Below are 16,727 nucleotides of genomic sequence, written 5' to 3'. Positions count from 1 at the left end.
CCGGGGATAGAATTACTTAAAAAAACTTTATTACCTCTCCATAAGGATTCAATCAAGGTCACTTCTCTTTTTTCGGAAGATGATATCTACCCTTACTTATTAAGATAATTATAGGTATTTGTGCCTAAGTTGGTAATTAGAGATGAGTAGAGCAGATTTAGAAAAAATAGTGGAAATTTGTTTTCTAAGCTTATTAGTTCTGTGTGTTTTCAGACTTCAGTGCCTAGCAGCAAGTCATCTGGTGACCTTGTTGATCTGTTTGATGGTACCAGCCAGTCAACAGGTAAGCTTCCACACAGACTTTTTCTTTTTAGTAACCTTCATTTCAGAGTAATTTTTTTTAATGCCAAATAAAAGATGGAATGAAAAATGATTTTTTTTTCATTAGATTTATTTTTAGTATGAAATTAGTGAGCCTTGAGCATTATTTGGGGGGAATTGTTTAATTGCCTAAAATAAGGAAGAAGAGTGCTTAAATATTTGACCGATAATTCAGTAACCTCTCCTTAATTTCTTTAGCACTAAGTGTTTGGGGTCCTTTGCTTTCTTTATAAGCAAAATGTACTGCTCTGCCCATTTTACTTTCCTTCCCTAAATTTTAATTCTGGCTCTCAACATCAGCCGTGCCTAGAGTTCCTTTAACCTTTTTATTAATTTATTCAACAGATATTTGTTGAACCAGATACTAGTCTGGTTGCTTGAAGTATAATGCTTAATAAAACAGAGTTCTTGCCCTCATGGGAAGGAAGGTCAAGTGGAGGAAGTAATCGTTAATCAGTCATGAATGGTTACCTCGTTACAAACATGCAGAGTGCTTTGGAGGAAAGAGGAATTCTGTGAAAGTGTATAACTACCCACCTGACTTATTTTAAAAGGGCTGTGGCATAAGAATAGTCCATTTATCAAGACTTTCTCATAGATATGATTAATGATTCTTTCAGTTTGATTTCCAGTATTTGCTAGATTTTTAGTAATTCCCTATAAATTGTTTTCAAGAAAATTGATGCTTTAGGTTGCATTTGATGATAATAGAGTTTTAATAAACTCCTGTGCTACAAGTCAAAACAGCTTAAGAAATACAACTTCTGTTTAAAGATGATCTTTCCCAACCTGTTTAAAGTTCATTTCACATTAATGTAGATGGCAAGATTGGCATATAATGTGCAAAATAAATCTGTTGTTCCTAGTGTTTTCAAAACTAAATTGTTTTAAAATTTACATTAGCGTTTAAGTGGAAGTCTATGATGAAAATTACTTTTCACTGATGGTTTAGTACATGTAATTAATATAGTCTCCTGTTATTTTCTCCTCCTTGCCTTCTCGCATAGAATTCTTGAACTGGGAGTGAACGTCATAGGGCATCTAGTTCAACCTACTTTCTGAGATTCAATTCACTTTCCCTTTTTTCTCTAACTATAACTTTTCCTAAAATTATTCTTTAAACTTTATTGAAGTGTCCTGCCCAAGGTTACAAACAACTACGTTAGTTGTTTAACAATTTATGTGCTGTCTTTTTATATGTTTAAGATTTTAACTGTGGTATTAACTGGTAGTTAGCATGTAGTCATATAATACAGACATAGTGTCACAGAATATCAACTATTTTGGACTTCCTGGCATGAAATGTTAAAAAGTGCCTTCATGCATCTGTGGAAAGTTTTAATGGAGCAATCAGAGAAGGATTAACTAAGAAGGTCAGATGAGTGGATGTAACTTTTTTTCTTGGTGATATCAAGATTGGTTTGAACAGAGAGAATTATTAAATACCAACATGCTTCCTTTGCTTGGCAAGAAACCTTTGAGTGGTTTTTCTTCTCCAGTGCAAACAGTAGATTGATTAATTAAAGAGAAGTAGCAATTAATATTAATACAGTAATTGAGACAAAGTCTGAATGAAATCTAAAAGGTTTCTTGCCTTAAAGTTTATTTTATATTAATATTCTCTAAAAAACAACTGAATGTGGATTGACATCAGTTATCTTTTCAAGTTACCTCCCATTTGAAACAGTATGTTTAAACGGTTTGTGCATACTCCCCTCCAATCAGTATATAAATTTAATTGCCCCAAAAATCTATTTAAATATTTTAGTAATATATTTTAAATTGAATTCAGCAGTGGAAAAAAAATTGGATATTAAATCTTCAGCATCTACACATGAGAAAGTCTAAGAATCTACCATGTTAGTATTGCTATTTGGTATGCCATTTGGGTGTCGTTTACCAGATGTGCCTATATTTATAATAGTACCAGTAATTTTATAGTGCAAGTGATATGGGCATGAACTATAAACCTAAGCAGATACAGCATCTGTACCACTCACCAGATAAATATCTCCTCTGAGAAAATGCTCAGATTTTCTTTTTTGTATGTGTTATTACATCCTTCTTGTTAGCATCTTCAAAAGCATCTTCAAGTCATTGTAGAGTATCTGCCAAGTTTACAAATACACATGTGAAACCCATTCAAGATTTACTTGAGACTATCGTGATAAATGTCCCACTATGGTGATGTTCTTTTAAAATCTGTACTCGAGTGGTAGCTTTTGCATATAGTACATTTCTAAGTAAACGTTTTTTAAAATGAATAATAAAATGTTTAGAAAATAAGCCAATTAGAAATAGAATGCAAAAAACCATTCCATTTTATTTTTTAGTATATCTTACCTCTATAAAAGTCCATGTTGTCTCCTTTGTCCCTTTGTAATTAAGGAATTTAGATCTCTATTAACATACTGTTACCTAAGTTATTTTTCTAGTACAATAAATGAGGTTGAAGAGAAAAATACACCATAGTCAGTACAAGTAGAAAGATGTTACGTGATTTGCAATATGGTTTGAATTCTTTTTCTAAGTTAAAAAAAATTTAACAGATTAAGGTATATCAAATCCAAAATTTTCGTTACATTTACATTTGAACCTGTTGCCTCACACCCAGTAATCACCAAAGTTGGTTGAGGATATTAACATGAATATGAACCCACCTTTTTACATCCTCAACACGCCAACTTATGTATTAGAATTTCCGTGGAAGTTGTCTCTAGTTTAAGCCAAGTTTCCAAAAAATAAAATTTTTTAACATATTCTCCTTTTCACTAATTAAAAGTAATGCATGCTCATTTTAGAAATTTGATGGGAACCAAGTGTTTCACTGTAACTTAGATGCATAAAGTTAATTATTAATTATTTTGGTGAATACTCCTTTTTAAAATACATTTTCTGTATACTCAATCAATATATTTATTTAAGCATTTATTATGTAGCAGATCTTTTTCAGGCTTCCAGATAAGGATTTTTTTTTTTTTTGTAAACTGCTTTTCACCCAAGATTTCATGACCATTTCCTTATAATAGTTGGTATTCTTTTACGGCCCTTTTAATTATAATCTTAACATTTTATGGATATACTATAATTTATTTATCCAATCAGACTGTTATTTTTTTGGACATTAAGTTTTGTGAGTTTTTTTCCAAATTTTTTTTTTAATTATAAACCATGAATAGCATCTTTCAAAATCTTCCACTTTGGTTAAGGAGAAAATAATATTTCATTTTATTTTGCATTTGTTTGATAACTGAATTTGTATACTTCCCACGTTTTTATAAGCCAGTTGTAACTTGTCTATTCCTGTCCTTTGTCCGTTTTTTTAATTGGGGGAGTTCATCCTTATTGATTTTTTTAAACATATATATTAATTTTTGTCATATATTTACAATTTTTTTGCATTTTATCATTTCTTTTAATTTTTTATGTATTAGAATTCTTAATGCAGAAGTTTGTTTCTTTGAAATCTAGATTAAATTCTTTGTTGAAGAAAATTTCCATTTGTAGTTTAAGCACTGTCAAGTTTAGCTATATTTTCCTGTTCACAGTATTGCTTTGGAAAATACATGTTCCCAGCTGGTGATTGTAAATAACCTTCTTGCTGCCCTGAAAAGGCAGATGGAAATGGTTCATTTATAATGACAGCTCTCATTGGGAATCTTGAAGGATAACTCTTGTGAAATTTAGCAGTCTTCCACATGCAGCAATTTTGGGTAGAGTTTTATTTAAATTTCCTTAGATAGACGTTAACTGGGAAAATGTGTAAAAAATTTCTGTTGAATTTAAGACATTATAGATATGGATCGTTCCTCCTAGAAGAGAGAAACTTTTCCTAAATGGAATAAAGAGATTTTTAATTTTTGAGATAGTTTTTAAAGTTGAAGATCACATTGTGTAAAACACAAATAGAAGCATAGTCTGTGGCACTTCGAAAGATTAGAGAAAAGTTAAATCATTTTCAAGGAAAGGTGGCTTGTATTTGTAAAATACCTATGTGTGTGTTTCCATTCTTTACTCCCAGTGTTCTTCAATTAGTCATGTTGAAATCAAACTCCCTGTAGCATGGATAGAGAGGAATAATATTTGCTATAGATAAATTATGAACATAATATAATTTCACTGTAGGTGTTAGAAGGTAGAACAGTAGAATAACCAAAGTAGGTAATTACCTGAAATATTAAATTCAAGATACGACAAAAATAAAATATCTTCCCAGATTGAAGTTGTGATCTACAGTGTTTGGTGCTTTTATCTGTAACATGAATTTTCTTTGTAGCCAAGGCTGGATAAGATTTGAAAATCTCTAACTTGTTTGACATAATAAATTACATATTGATGTTTATTCACTGCTTGGATAAAGCAAATTAAAATAATCCCCAATTTTCAAATCCGTTAATGTTATAGTAAATGATTAACTATCATTCTGTTACCTAACAGTATACTTTGATCTATATTTTGAACATGAACGTTACAGAAGACAAACTTATGAATATTAAGCAGCAAATGTTTGCAACATTCATTTCTCTGCTGGTTTTTATTAAGATATGTACTTGTTTATATAGTTTAAAAATATAGCTCATTGATCTTTTGTGCCCCTCGTCACATTTTATCATGATGTGTGTACCTTTAAAGAAGAGAAAAACAAATCTCTGTAATATTATCCTTTGGATAAAGCAAAAGTAGACATATGAGCTGTAGCGTGGGTAAGAGTGGACAACCTTGGCCTTGGTGGGAGTTAATGGTGAGGGAGGGTATATGTGAATATGTACATCTGTAATGAGGTGAAGGAATGAGGAATTAGTTGTGCCTTCTGATAGTTGACTACAATAAATGTGCATTAAAAAGACATAGCACGTACACATGTATCAGAAACTGATTTCTGCCTTTTATTACTGCTGGCCATTTATTAAGAATGGGAGATGGTTCTAGTTTAATTAACCCAGTTGAGTGTAGCAGATGGGGCAGAATGTCTTGCAGCGATAAGACAATTCAGAAATGGCACCAGATGTTGTAAGCTGTCCCTGGTGGTGTTTGAGTGCAGCCCAGATGTTCCAGTCCCACCTGGCTAGTTTCTAAGCACTGCAGGCTAAGCAGCTGTGATGTAACCTATGTAATGTTCACATAATACTAAAAGCACCATAATTGAACTGCTGCTGTAAACTTCTAAGGTAGTGACTCTTAAGATGTGAAATCTTTAAGGACAAACAAAAATAAGGACAGCGATTTCAAGTTTTAGATCTTTTGGCTATTGTGATTTCATTGATAACTGAATTGGAGAGAAATGGAGTATTAAAATTTAATATCATGTTATTGTTCAAATTGTAGATAAAAGTAGTATTCTTACCCATATAGTGTTTACAAATGAAAATTGGTATGAAAATGTGTTGTTATGGACACAGAGATTGATTTGCAGTTTTATGATTTGGATCCTCACCCCCTTTGAAAGCACTAGTCTAGAAACAGCAAAAAGCTATTATTTTTTCATGTATTAAAAATGCAGGTATTTGCTTGTTCATGGAGTAAACAATAGGAAAAAATCCATCAAAATCATTGCATTCATTTTTCTTCCTCTAGCTATTAAAACTGATTTTATGCAAATCAACTTTGTTCTTTTCCCTAACTTTTTATTTTAAAAAATTTCAAACCTACAGAAAATTTGCCACATTTTCTTTATTTCTCTCTCTAGTTCTTTTTTGTTGTTGTTTGTTTATTGTGTACCATTTGAGAGAAAATTGCAATCATGACATTTTGCCCATAAAGTACTTCAGCATGTGTCTCCTTACAACAAGGTCATCTCTCGTTTACAACAATAAAGATTATCATACTTGGGAAATGTAATGTGAAAACAGTATTATTGTCTAAAATATAGACAATATTCAAATTTCCAAATTTGAATGTGTCTCAATTATGTATGTCATTTCAGGATAGCACTTTTTAAAAAATCCAGAGCCCAATCAAGCATCACGCATTTCATTTACTTGTGGTGTTTCTTTAGGCTCCTTTAATCTACAGCAGTCCCAGTCTTTTGTCTTTTATGATGTTGACATTTTCTGAAGAGTCTTGAGAGTTGTTTTGCAGAACATCTCGCAATTTGTATTTGTCTGATTCATTCCTCATGATTAGATTCTGGTTAAATATTTTTGGAAGGAATTTCTACATGGGTGATGATCTCCTTTTCACTCTCTTACATTAGAAGGCCCATGAATATTATTTTGTCCAATTATTAGTGGCATTAAGTTTGATCATTTGATTAAGGTGGTATCCATCCAATTTTGCCATTGTAAAAGTAGTTTCATCCCCTTGTATTTAATAAGTCATCCGTGGGGTGATGTTTTGAGATTATGTGAATATCTTATTCCCCAGCAACATTTTACCCAGGTTTTAGCATCCATTGAAGATTCTTATAAAGAGCATACTTGGCTGGATAAACTGCATGCCCATGTATGTTTGTGAAATGCATGTGAGGGATAACTTTAACAACGGTTGTAGTGTCAGTTAGCTTACTTACTAGATGTAGAACTGAGGAATGTAAGATAAGAGAGCCTGTGGTAGCTTAAGGGGAACATGGTGACGTGAAAACCTTGATCAACAAACTAGCTTTTATGATGGGTTTGGAGCCACTATTATTGGGGTTAAGTGTGGTGCTAAAATGGCTTCCAGAAATTGCTATCAATTGTTCTTTGGTTCTGACAGTTTAACTTTTTCCTTGTACTTAATTTCTAGGAGGATCAGCTGATTTATTTGGAGGATTTGCTGACTTTGGTTCAGCTGCTGCATCAGGCAATTTCCCTTCCCAAGGTATGATACAGTTTGATTGGCCAGAAATCTAGGGGCAGTGAAAAGGTTATCAAAACAAACAACTCCCTCCCTCCCCAAATTGGCTTATTTTTGGCGTTTTTCTCCTTATAGTATTTATAATTCCTAAAGAATTTATTCACAAAGGGATTTTACTGAGCCAGTGTCTTAAATGTGCCAAATGAATTAATGTGGTTGCAGACTACTGAGGTATACCTAAATAAAATTGCCCTTATTCCTAACTCTTATTTAGCTTTTTTGGGGGGGGCAGGGGGCAGAGTATGAATAAGTATAAATAATCTTATTTTAGCAGCAAGATTATTATGTTTAGCTTATATGATTTTCATAAATGAAATTCAAGAACGTTCAGATTGGGCAGACTATCTTACTAAAATTTATTTCTTTGTAATTCAGATATCTTAAGAGCATTTCTGTGAAAAACAACCGAACTTCATTTTGACACATCCTTAAACAGTGAGCCGTTGAACCTCAGGCAAAACTTCCTCACTCCCTGTTAGGCTAGAAATTTTAAAATGCTGTAGACTTATTGTAGTGATCATTTTGCAATATATACAAATATAAAATTGTTACATTGTACACCTGAAACTAATATAATATGTCAATTATACCTCAATTTTAAAAAAGGGCAAAAAAAAAAAAAATGACAACATCCAAGCAGAATATAGGCTTAAACATCAAGGATTGAGGTGAAGGGCTTGTCTTTTTCCCCTTTTTTTAAAAATATTTTTATCTTACTACCTCTGCCATATACTATAGTAGCTGTTTAACTTTGGGAAAGCCTCTGAGCCTCCAACTTTCTAAAATTGGGACTCATGCTGCTTGTCATGGTTCTTTATAAAGATAATATCCATAGAAGTGTGTAGAATAGGGACTAAGTTTTTTATTGTGTCTTTTTCTTTTTTTTAGGTTGTGAAGGGGCTGGCTGTAGTGTTTTTTTCTATAAAATCTGGTCAATCTGAAGCTTGAGAGATAATATAAAAAATTTAGCTATAAAAATCTTAAACAGGTGAGGCAGGAAGGAAAGATGTAATTTAAATGAATTAGTCAATATTTATTTCAAATAGAGTTATCTATTGCTGTTACATTAATTGGATAAAAATTTGTATTTAGTAATAATGTCTGATTTAGGTTTGTGAGGATTTAGGAAGAAAGATGCATAGTTTTTAATGTGATTTGGGGTTATTTTGACAGCCTAAGTATTTCCCAGAAACCAGTATTGTGGAGTAATTAACTGCTTCATTTCAGAAGTGTGGTTATGCCTTCTAAGCGTTAATACCTTACTTAAGGTAAATCAAAGTGGAAGATAAACATTGCCCTAATTTTACAGACTACCCATGTCATTCTCAAAGTTTTTATGTATATAAAGTTGCCTGCTATGCAAATAACTTGAATATGTTAATATTGCTAAGTGGTACATCTCTTTATCTGTATGCATGTGATTAATATAACCTGATCACCATTACTCAAGGGGCTGAAACTGTTGCAACAATGATTAATCGTTTCTGAACAATATATGCCCCACTAGAAATCTCTTCCTCCCATGATTAATCATCTCAAATAAAGTTTTCAGATGGGGCAACACATTTTGCCCCAGTTTCCATTCTTATTTTGTTTTATATAGATCAAGAAATAGAAAATCAGCATAAAGTTTACCTTTATCCAGCAGTCTCGCTTAAATTAGTTTAAATTGTTTATATTATAGAACTAATTGTAAAACTCTAAATTTAGTCTCTTTTGTAAAGAAGATCAGAGACATGTTTTAGTAAAACCCTGAGGTCATGAATATTAGCCCAGTTCTTGTATTAAATTGCTAGCAGAGCTTGGGATTTCTCAGCGAATTATAGTCTATTTTGAAGGTGCTTACATTTTAATATGGTAATAGAAGAATATAATTTTAAAGACTTAATGTTATTGTTCTTTTGATATTTAGCATAATGAGACCAGTATTGCAGTGGTTGGTTACTTTTTAGGCTAGACAAAATGTATTTCCAACTCATAAGTGAATATGGAGTGCAAAGAGGTGGTGTTAATTAACTTGGAAATACATACTACTTGCTTTCAGATGACAGTTATGTAGCTCTTTCTTCACCTTTGCTTTTTCAACTTTCATTAATTCACGTTTATCTATTTGTCTCTTTCTTAAAGGTTTAGAATTGTATATAGCCTAGTTAAAAAAAATTTTTTTGAGTATCACTTGCCTTTATATTTATTGTTAATAAATAGTTAATATTATGTAAAAGCTTGACTTACACTTCTATTTGGCATACCTAAAGTAAAGAGAGTGTGGTGCCTTGACTCTCCCCTGTCTTTTCATAGTTAATCCCAAGTAACAATAACAAACCTTAAATGGCACTTACTATATATTAGTTAATCTTCACAACTTAGATTTTTTAAAAAGTGCAGCACAGAGAAGGTTAAGTAGCTTGCCCAGGGTTACACAGCTAGTAAGGTACAAACTCCATGCTCTTAAAATGCTACTGTCTATTAATTAACCTACTGTCAATTTTTATATTATTGAATCTATTAAATCTTAAATTTGTTATAATTATACTTTGAGTTGTAGTGATAGAGTTTTGTTTCTTTTTTTTTTTTTGTATTAGCATGAGTTCCCCTCTTAAGACTATACCCCACTTTTGATTTAAATAAATAGATTACAGTCCCATTTGAAGCAAGCAATGTACTAAGGTTATATCATGGCTGTCTATAGCCCTTGTATTGTGTGGGGAAGCATGGCCAAATGGGTGAGAACTTCCTACAGAAATTTACTAATCCTATTCTTAGTTTCATTGAATTTTTTTCTCCATGCTTTTCTGTTTTGTTTTTTTAATAAATTTAATCTCATGAATTTGGGGTTTTATTTACATGAGATGGTATAAATCATAGTTTGACTTCTCTTTGAACCTTTCCAAATAATGAATGAATGAAATGAGTTGAATTCTCTGATTTTACTGAGTCTCCTTGCATGAGGATTCTGGATCTCCCAGCACAAAGTTTAACCAGTTGAGAGTTTTCTTCTTGCTTTTTGTGGTCTCAGGCTAGTTCATATTTGTTTAGCTGGAAGTGTATTTGATGTGCAAACTTAGGTTGAAGGGAAGTTTTGATTGTAATTTCTGTGTGTTACCTCAGACCTGGCAAGAGATGGATTTTCCTTCATATGTGGGAGTTTTATTTTTTCCTTTGCCACCTTGTTAACACTCCCAGAATATTCATGAGAAAGAATAATGTCCAGATGGAGATGGTACCTTGAGATGTTAATCTGGATGGACACAGATCAGCTCTAATTTGTTTCAGTTCATAGATTGTTATATTTATTCTGTGCATTTCAGAAAGTTTCTTACCCTTTTCGTTCCTTCTTTCTCAGTAACAGCAACAAGTGGGAATGGAGACTTTGGTGACTGGAGTGCCTTCAACCAAGCCCCGTCGGCCCCTGTTGCTTCCAGTGGCGAACTCTTTGGCAGTGCCTCACAGCCAGCTGTAGAACTTGTCAGTGGTTCACAACCAGCTTTAGGCCCACCTCCAACTGCCTCAAATTCTTCAGACCTATTTGATCTTATGGGCTCATCCCAAGGAACCATGACATCTTCCCAGAGTATGAATTTCTCTATGATGAGCACTAATACAGTAGGGCTGGGTTTGCCCATGTCGAGATCACAGGTAGGTTGTTTGCCTCCCTTGGAAATTGTGATTCATGATCTTTGAGATGCTGTAACTAATCTAATGGTAGATTACCATAAAACAGAAAAATAAGCAAGTGATACACAGGTTGCTTTTGCTCATTGCATTTACCTTACATTCTTGCCCCTGGTATAGTCATTTGGGTTCTAGAGGGCAAGGCCTTCTCACCCATCTTGTAGTCCATGCAAAGCCAACCGTGGTGCCTTGCACAGAGGCACTTGCTAAAAATTTATTGAATTAGTAAACAAATTGGTATTTAATAGTTTTAAAAAATGTTTTCAAGAAGAAGGAATAGAGATATTGCTTCATTCATGGCCAGCTTTCGCTTAGTAAAATCTCTAGTCATATCCTTAAAAAAGTGTCACTTATTGGTTGCAAACAATCATTGCTAATACAGAAAATCATTCTCTAAAATGATGAATATTCTTCCCTATTCTGGGCCTGCTCTATATTATATAGTTTATTTAGGCTCTTCTTTCAACTCTCATTTTCATAAAGAAAACAACTAAATGGGAGCTTTTTAATTCGCTTCTTTTATAGTTAAATCTATATTACCTAATGTTAGCTTAGAATTCGAACAGAACAAATGCAGGGTTAGAATATATATGTCTGAGTTGTACAAGGAACTTTATTTTTGATTCAAGCTATTCAGAATATTTGTTTATGATACTAATTACTCATTTTAATGTGTAGAGTCTCCTCTTTGGGGTGTTAGGATGAAGGAAGAGAAGAAAGAAGCAGAAAGGTGACTGTTCTGCATCACAGAAATTAGACCTAACGTTAAGAAAATGGGCATGGAAACCACACTACTACCATTAAATTGAACTGTGCACCGCTGGACAGCCAAGCCAGTTTATTCTTTGAGTTTCCTAAGCATAAAGCCAGTCTACTTATTTGCAGTCTTAACTGCAACTGTGTTGTGATTCTTTGCATTGGTACATTTTAATTATTCTTCCTATTCCTGTTCTTTTCCCTTTTTCTGTCCTTTTCACAGTTACCCTTAGTAACTACCAGGCACCTCTGCTGCTTTCTCCTGAATTTCTCATTTCTCCTGTATTGGTCCACATATATCAAGTTCCACTAGTGTTTCTCACTTTAGGCAATAGAAGTCTACAGAGAGCAGGGAAACAGGATAATTGACATATAATTTGCTGTTTTGATGGTTTTGGTTTTTATGATATGAGAAATTATATCCTGAATTCCATTTTGTGAGAATAAATTTCCACTTATATATTTCCTTAAAGCTGTACTAACCTGTAGTTGGTAGTTGCTCTGGGATGGTGGCTTCTAGACTTTGGGTGAGGGGAGGATAATTGTTAGTGTAAATGTGTTGTTTTTTCCCACCCCAAACATAATTTGGACTTCAGAGGAACATTTTTGGGAAGCTAGTGTTCAGGATATTGAAGACCTTAGCATAGAACATTTGTGGTTCTTTTTGGTTGCAGGAGTTTATTACAAAGTCTAGTATGTATTTGGAGTTACTGTGATTAAATTGCCATCTGATAATCTTTATAGAGCAGATGCTTAATTTTTAGAGCATTTTTCTATTTTCCAGCCTTTGCAAAATGTTAGCACAGTGCTGCAGAAGCCTAATCCTCTCTATAATCAGAATACAGATATGGTCCAGAAGTCAGTCAGCAAAACTCTGCCCTCTACTTGGTCTGACCCCAGTGTAAACATCAGCCTAGACAACTTACTACCTGGTATGCAGCCTTCCAAACCCCAGCAGCCATCGCTCAATACAATGATTCAACAACAGAGTAAGTTACCGCAAGATATCTCATTCCTTTGTGTACTTGTAATCTTTTGCTCTGATGCCAGGACTGCTTGAAGCCATGAAATAAAAATACATAACACAAACTGTACTGGATTATGGAGTTCTCATTCAACATTAAGTTATCATTTTTCGGCCGGCCATGGCTTTAGCGGTTAAGTGCGCGTGCTCCGCTACTGGCGGCCCGGGTTCGGATCCCGGGTGCGCACCAATGCACCGCTTCTCCAGCCATGCTGAGGCCGTGTCCCACGTACAGCAACTAGAAGGATGTGCAACTATGACATACAGCTATCTACTGGGGCTTTGGGGAAAAAAAAGAAGGAGGAGGACTGGCAATAGATGTTAGCTCAGAGCCGGTCTTCCTCAGCAAAAAGAGGAGGATTAGCATGGATGTTAGCTCAGGGCTGATCTTCCTCACAAAAAAAAAAAAGAAGTTATCATTTTTCCTGTGTTGAATATTCTTAAGAAAAAATGATATTTAGATCTTTATTGTTATCCATCATATCAGTGTACAATTCCTCTATTGTTGGTTATTAAAAATTATTTCCAGCTTTTTGCTATTATAAATAACTCCATGATGTTGTATAAATCTTTGTACTTGTGATTTTTTTCCATAATATAATGTTCTAAAAATGTAGTGAGTCAAAGGATATAAACTTTTTTAAGGCTTTTGATACACAATAGCTCTTGACAACTTGTTAGGTTGGATTCAACAATAGATTTTGTAGGAATGATTTTCAAGTGCCTTAAATCACTATAAAGGAATTTTATTGGGGCTTAATAAGTGTTGATGGTTGGGAAGATTGTATTATTTTTCTGCTCTATGAATCTAAAAATTCATTGTGGTAAAGTTCTTTTGTCTCTTTTCTTCTGGTAGATATGCAACAGCCTATGAATGTGATGACCCAAAGTTTTGGAGCCGTGAACCTCAGTTCTCCATCAAACATGCTTCCTGTCCGGCCCCAAACTAACCCTTTGATGGGAGGACCCATGCCTATGAGCATCCCCAGTGTGATGACTGGCACCATGGGAATGGCCCCTCTTGGAAATACTCCGATGATGAACCAGAGCATGATGGGCATGAACATGAACATAGGGATGTCAACTTCTGGGATGGGCCTGACGGGCACAATGGGAATGGGCATGCCCAACTTAGCCATGACTTCTGGAACTGTGCAACCCAAGCAAGATGCCTTTGCAAATTTTGCCAACTTTAGCAAATAAGAGATTGTAAAGAGCAGATTGAATGAAGGATTTTTAGTGGTACAGATAGGTGATGTTGGGATGGAAAATGCTAATCAACTCCCCTTTCTTTTATCAATTAATTACTATAAACCTACATAAAGAACCAAAAAGGCTGTTTTATAAAAGTGAAATATCTAGTATATCTGATGGCCAGGCGTGGGCACTTCAGATGAGGCAATCAAAATCATTTTTCCCAGTGAGAATAGACCACAAATGGGGTAGTGAGACCATTGAAAGCCTTTGTAAATTGAAGAGCCCATTTTAACATCATAATTTGTGGGAAGACTGGAATAGGGCTGAATAAATGTGTTTGAATCTCTAATTTTATACTTTTTTTTTCCTGAGGAACTTGATTTTTCTGTCCCTGAATCTCCTTGTCATAATTGGGTCTGTTCCTTTTACTACCACTTTGAGTCCATATATGAAATCATTAAAGTTGGATGATCAGTTTTTTATAAAAAAATATATTTTTGTCCAAAAAAGGCGTACATATGTGATTATGGCTAAATCAAAGGTAACTGGGATGTATATACTTTTGCTAATGTTCCAGCAACACTGCTATTATACTATCCAAATTTTTATTGTAACAAAACCTCTTTAAGCAGTTGGTGATAACTGTGGGACTTTTTCCATGTCTTCTGCTATAATTATTCCGTGCAGAACTAGGAAAAATATTTTTTTCAGGACTGCTCTGCGGTTTCCTTTAAAATAAAAAAAAAATAAGTAAACTTCCAGTATTTTTGTTTATTTTTAGCAGTCATTATTTACAATCTGCAGTGATTAACTTGGCAAGGCTTCCTTCCGTGTTTATCCCTGTAGCCACCATTTAACAGTCAGGAACAGTCAAAAGAGAAAAATATTTATTTTTATTTTTTTGGTGTCTTTTAAAAAAACTGAAAAGGTAAAAATCCATTAAAACCTTAAGTTAAATATAAATGTTAGAACTCAACAATGTTGGCTTTTAGATTTTATACAGTACTGTTTTGTTTTGGTTTTGAGTGTATATAATATGGCATTAGCAATATGGTTCCAATAGAGAGGAGTTAAATATATATTATTAAAGGAGACCTGTAGCAGTCAAAGATTTTATTGATTTAATGGCAAATAAAGGAAATTAATTAAAATGTTTTTGTTTTCCTGCTGTAATTCTGCATTAAGCTCACATGAAAATCATGATTCTCGAGTTTGGAATGCAAAATTAATTGTTTGACCCTCAAGCTGGGAATATTTTTTAAAGTAAATACTATAATACAGGTATCAAATTATTACCTCCCCACTTTGTGTTGAAATTTTTTTTATTAAATTGATAAAACTTTGTTTCCATTGTATTCATAATGTTCTGTTATACATAACATTAAAATGTTCATTAAAATCAATGTTGAACTTCTTTTTCTTTCATTCTGTTAGACATTTGAGACCGTTTGGGGAAAAAATAATTATAATTTGGGCAAAGTAATTTTTATAAATAATTTAAAATTATTTAATGACTTCTCTATTCTTCCTATCAAACTCTACTGTTAGGAATTAAAAATGAAGCAGCAAAGATATCCTGACCCGCTCCATTCTTGCTAATGTTCCATCTACAACATTTCTAATTAGGCAGAAATTCATGTACTTCAGCTAAGTGGTAATGAAAAGTGATTCATTTGCTGAATAAGAGATGAGAGAGAGTGTAATTAGCTGACTGCGGTTTTTAATCTTTCAACAATTCACTGTGTTTAAATTAGTTTCAAAGAATAGGAGCTTTCAAGTGTTGTTACTTCAGAGCAATCAAGCCAGGCTCTGGTGGCAGCATGGAGAATATCTTCACTGATGTTTAAAACTCATAATCTTAAATGAATTTTTTCTTTAAATTGAGAGGTATAGCATCACCTTTCAAATATGCATGGTTCTTAGAGGAAATAAATATTTTGTTTCTAAGCTTTTGTGTTTACATTGTTTTTCTAATAAAATTAAGATTCATCTCTAAAGGTTTTTCTGTACTATACCTTCTTCCTGTGTTGTATCTCTGAGGACAGAAGGTAGGCCCCATCGCAAGTAGTATTGCACCTCAAGGTATAGATTGCTATCTTAGCAGAATTTTTTGTTTCAGAGCCCATGAAAGAGGAAAAAGTAAGAATTGCCTCATTAGGGGTCCATCCAATTTAATGATTAGTCTCTGAAAGGGTTACTAAGTGATACTTTAAAGAAAGGTCGAATACTCCAAAATCATTTGGAGTTGGCAAAAAAATAGTTTAATAAACTATTGGGCTCCCTTCTGCCCATCCTAAACTGCTTTCCCTTTACAACAGCTTCTCTTTTGTATCTATGTTTCATTCTGCCTAATATTTGGGGTGGAGAAGGAGGAAATAATTACCATTCTAGCAATTGACGTATAATGAGTGAGTCTCCACTGCCACTCTAGATTCATTTTTTTCTCTTGAAATTTTTTTTACTTATTTGATCTTTAGGAACCATAAGTGTACACAGTGTTGTACGGTACTTTGGATGTTTCCTTTTTTGTTTAAGATAAATTACCCAAATGATAGTCATAATGCTGTTGGTTTGGGGGTAGTCACTAATAAGTTGAGGCCTATAGTTACTTACATTTGGAGGGAAGGGTTAATACTTTTTTTCTTCTCAAATATTTATGAAATACATTAGTAAAGTAAAGCTAACTGTCCTAAACACAGAGCACACTTTATGGTAAATAGATTTCTGAAATAAATTGTGTTTCCTCTCTCCTGGGAGACAGCATTGCATTGTGGAAAGAGCATGGACTTGGAACCAGGCAGATCTAATCCCATTTCAACCACTCACTGTCTGTGACACATTGATCAACTTACCTGACTTCTCTGGGCCCTGATACATTTTTTTCCAAAGTGAACTTAAAATCTGGAAGTGTTGGATAATTAAA

General features: G+C 33.6%; 1 protein-coding gene across 2 annotated transcripts in view; it reads left to right on the top strand.

Moving 5' to 3' along the window:
- The window catches only part of CLINT1 (clathrin interactor 1), a 57,972-nt gene extending 42,765 nt beyond the window's left edge, over positions 1 to 15,207 (top strand). The window contains exons 8-12 of one of the 2 annotated variants that reach the window (XM_058544925.1): positions 214 to 283; positions 7,045 to 7,119; positions 10,499 to 10,791; positions 12,368 to 12,572; positions 13,464 to 15,207. In XM_058544925.1, coding sequence (XP_058400908.1) covers positions 214 to 283; positions 7,045 to 7,119; positions 10,499 to 10,791; positions 12,368 to 12,572; positions 13,464 to 13,810 — 990 coding nt within the window. In that variant the 3' untranslated portion in view covers positions 13,811 to 15,207. The remainder of the gene's footprint in view (positions 1 to 213; positions 284 to 7,044; positions 7,120 to 10,498; positions 10,792 to 12,367; positions 12,573 to 13,463) is intronic. The other variant, XM_058544932.1, reaches the window with a different exon arrangement.
- Positions 15,208 to 16,727: the final 1,520 nt, after the last annotated feature.

The sequence above is a fragment of the Diceros bicornis genome, chromosome 1 (genome assembly GCF_020826845.1).
Source record: "Diceros bicornis minor isolate mBicDic1 chromosome 1, mDicBic1.mat.cur, whole genome shotgun sequence".
Classification (NCBI taxonomy): Eukaryota; Metazoa; Chordata; class Mammalia; order Perissodactyla; family Rhinocerotidae; genus Diceros; species Diceros bicornis.
Note: the sequence above shows the minus strand (reverse complement) of the source record. Positions and strands in the feature narration are given on the sequence as shown.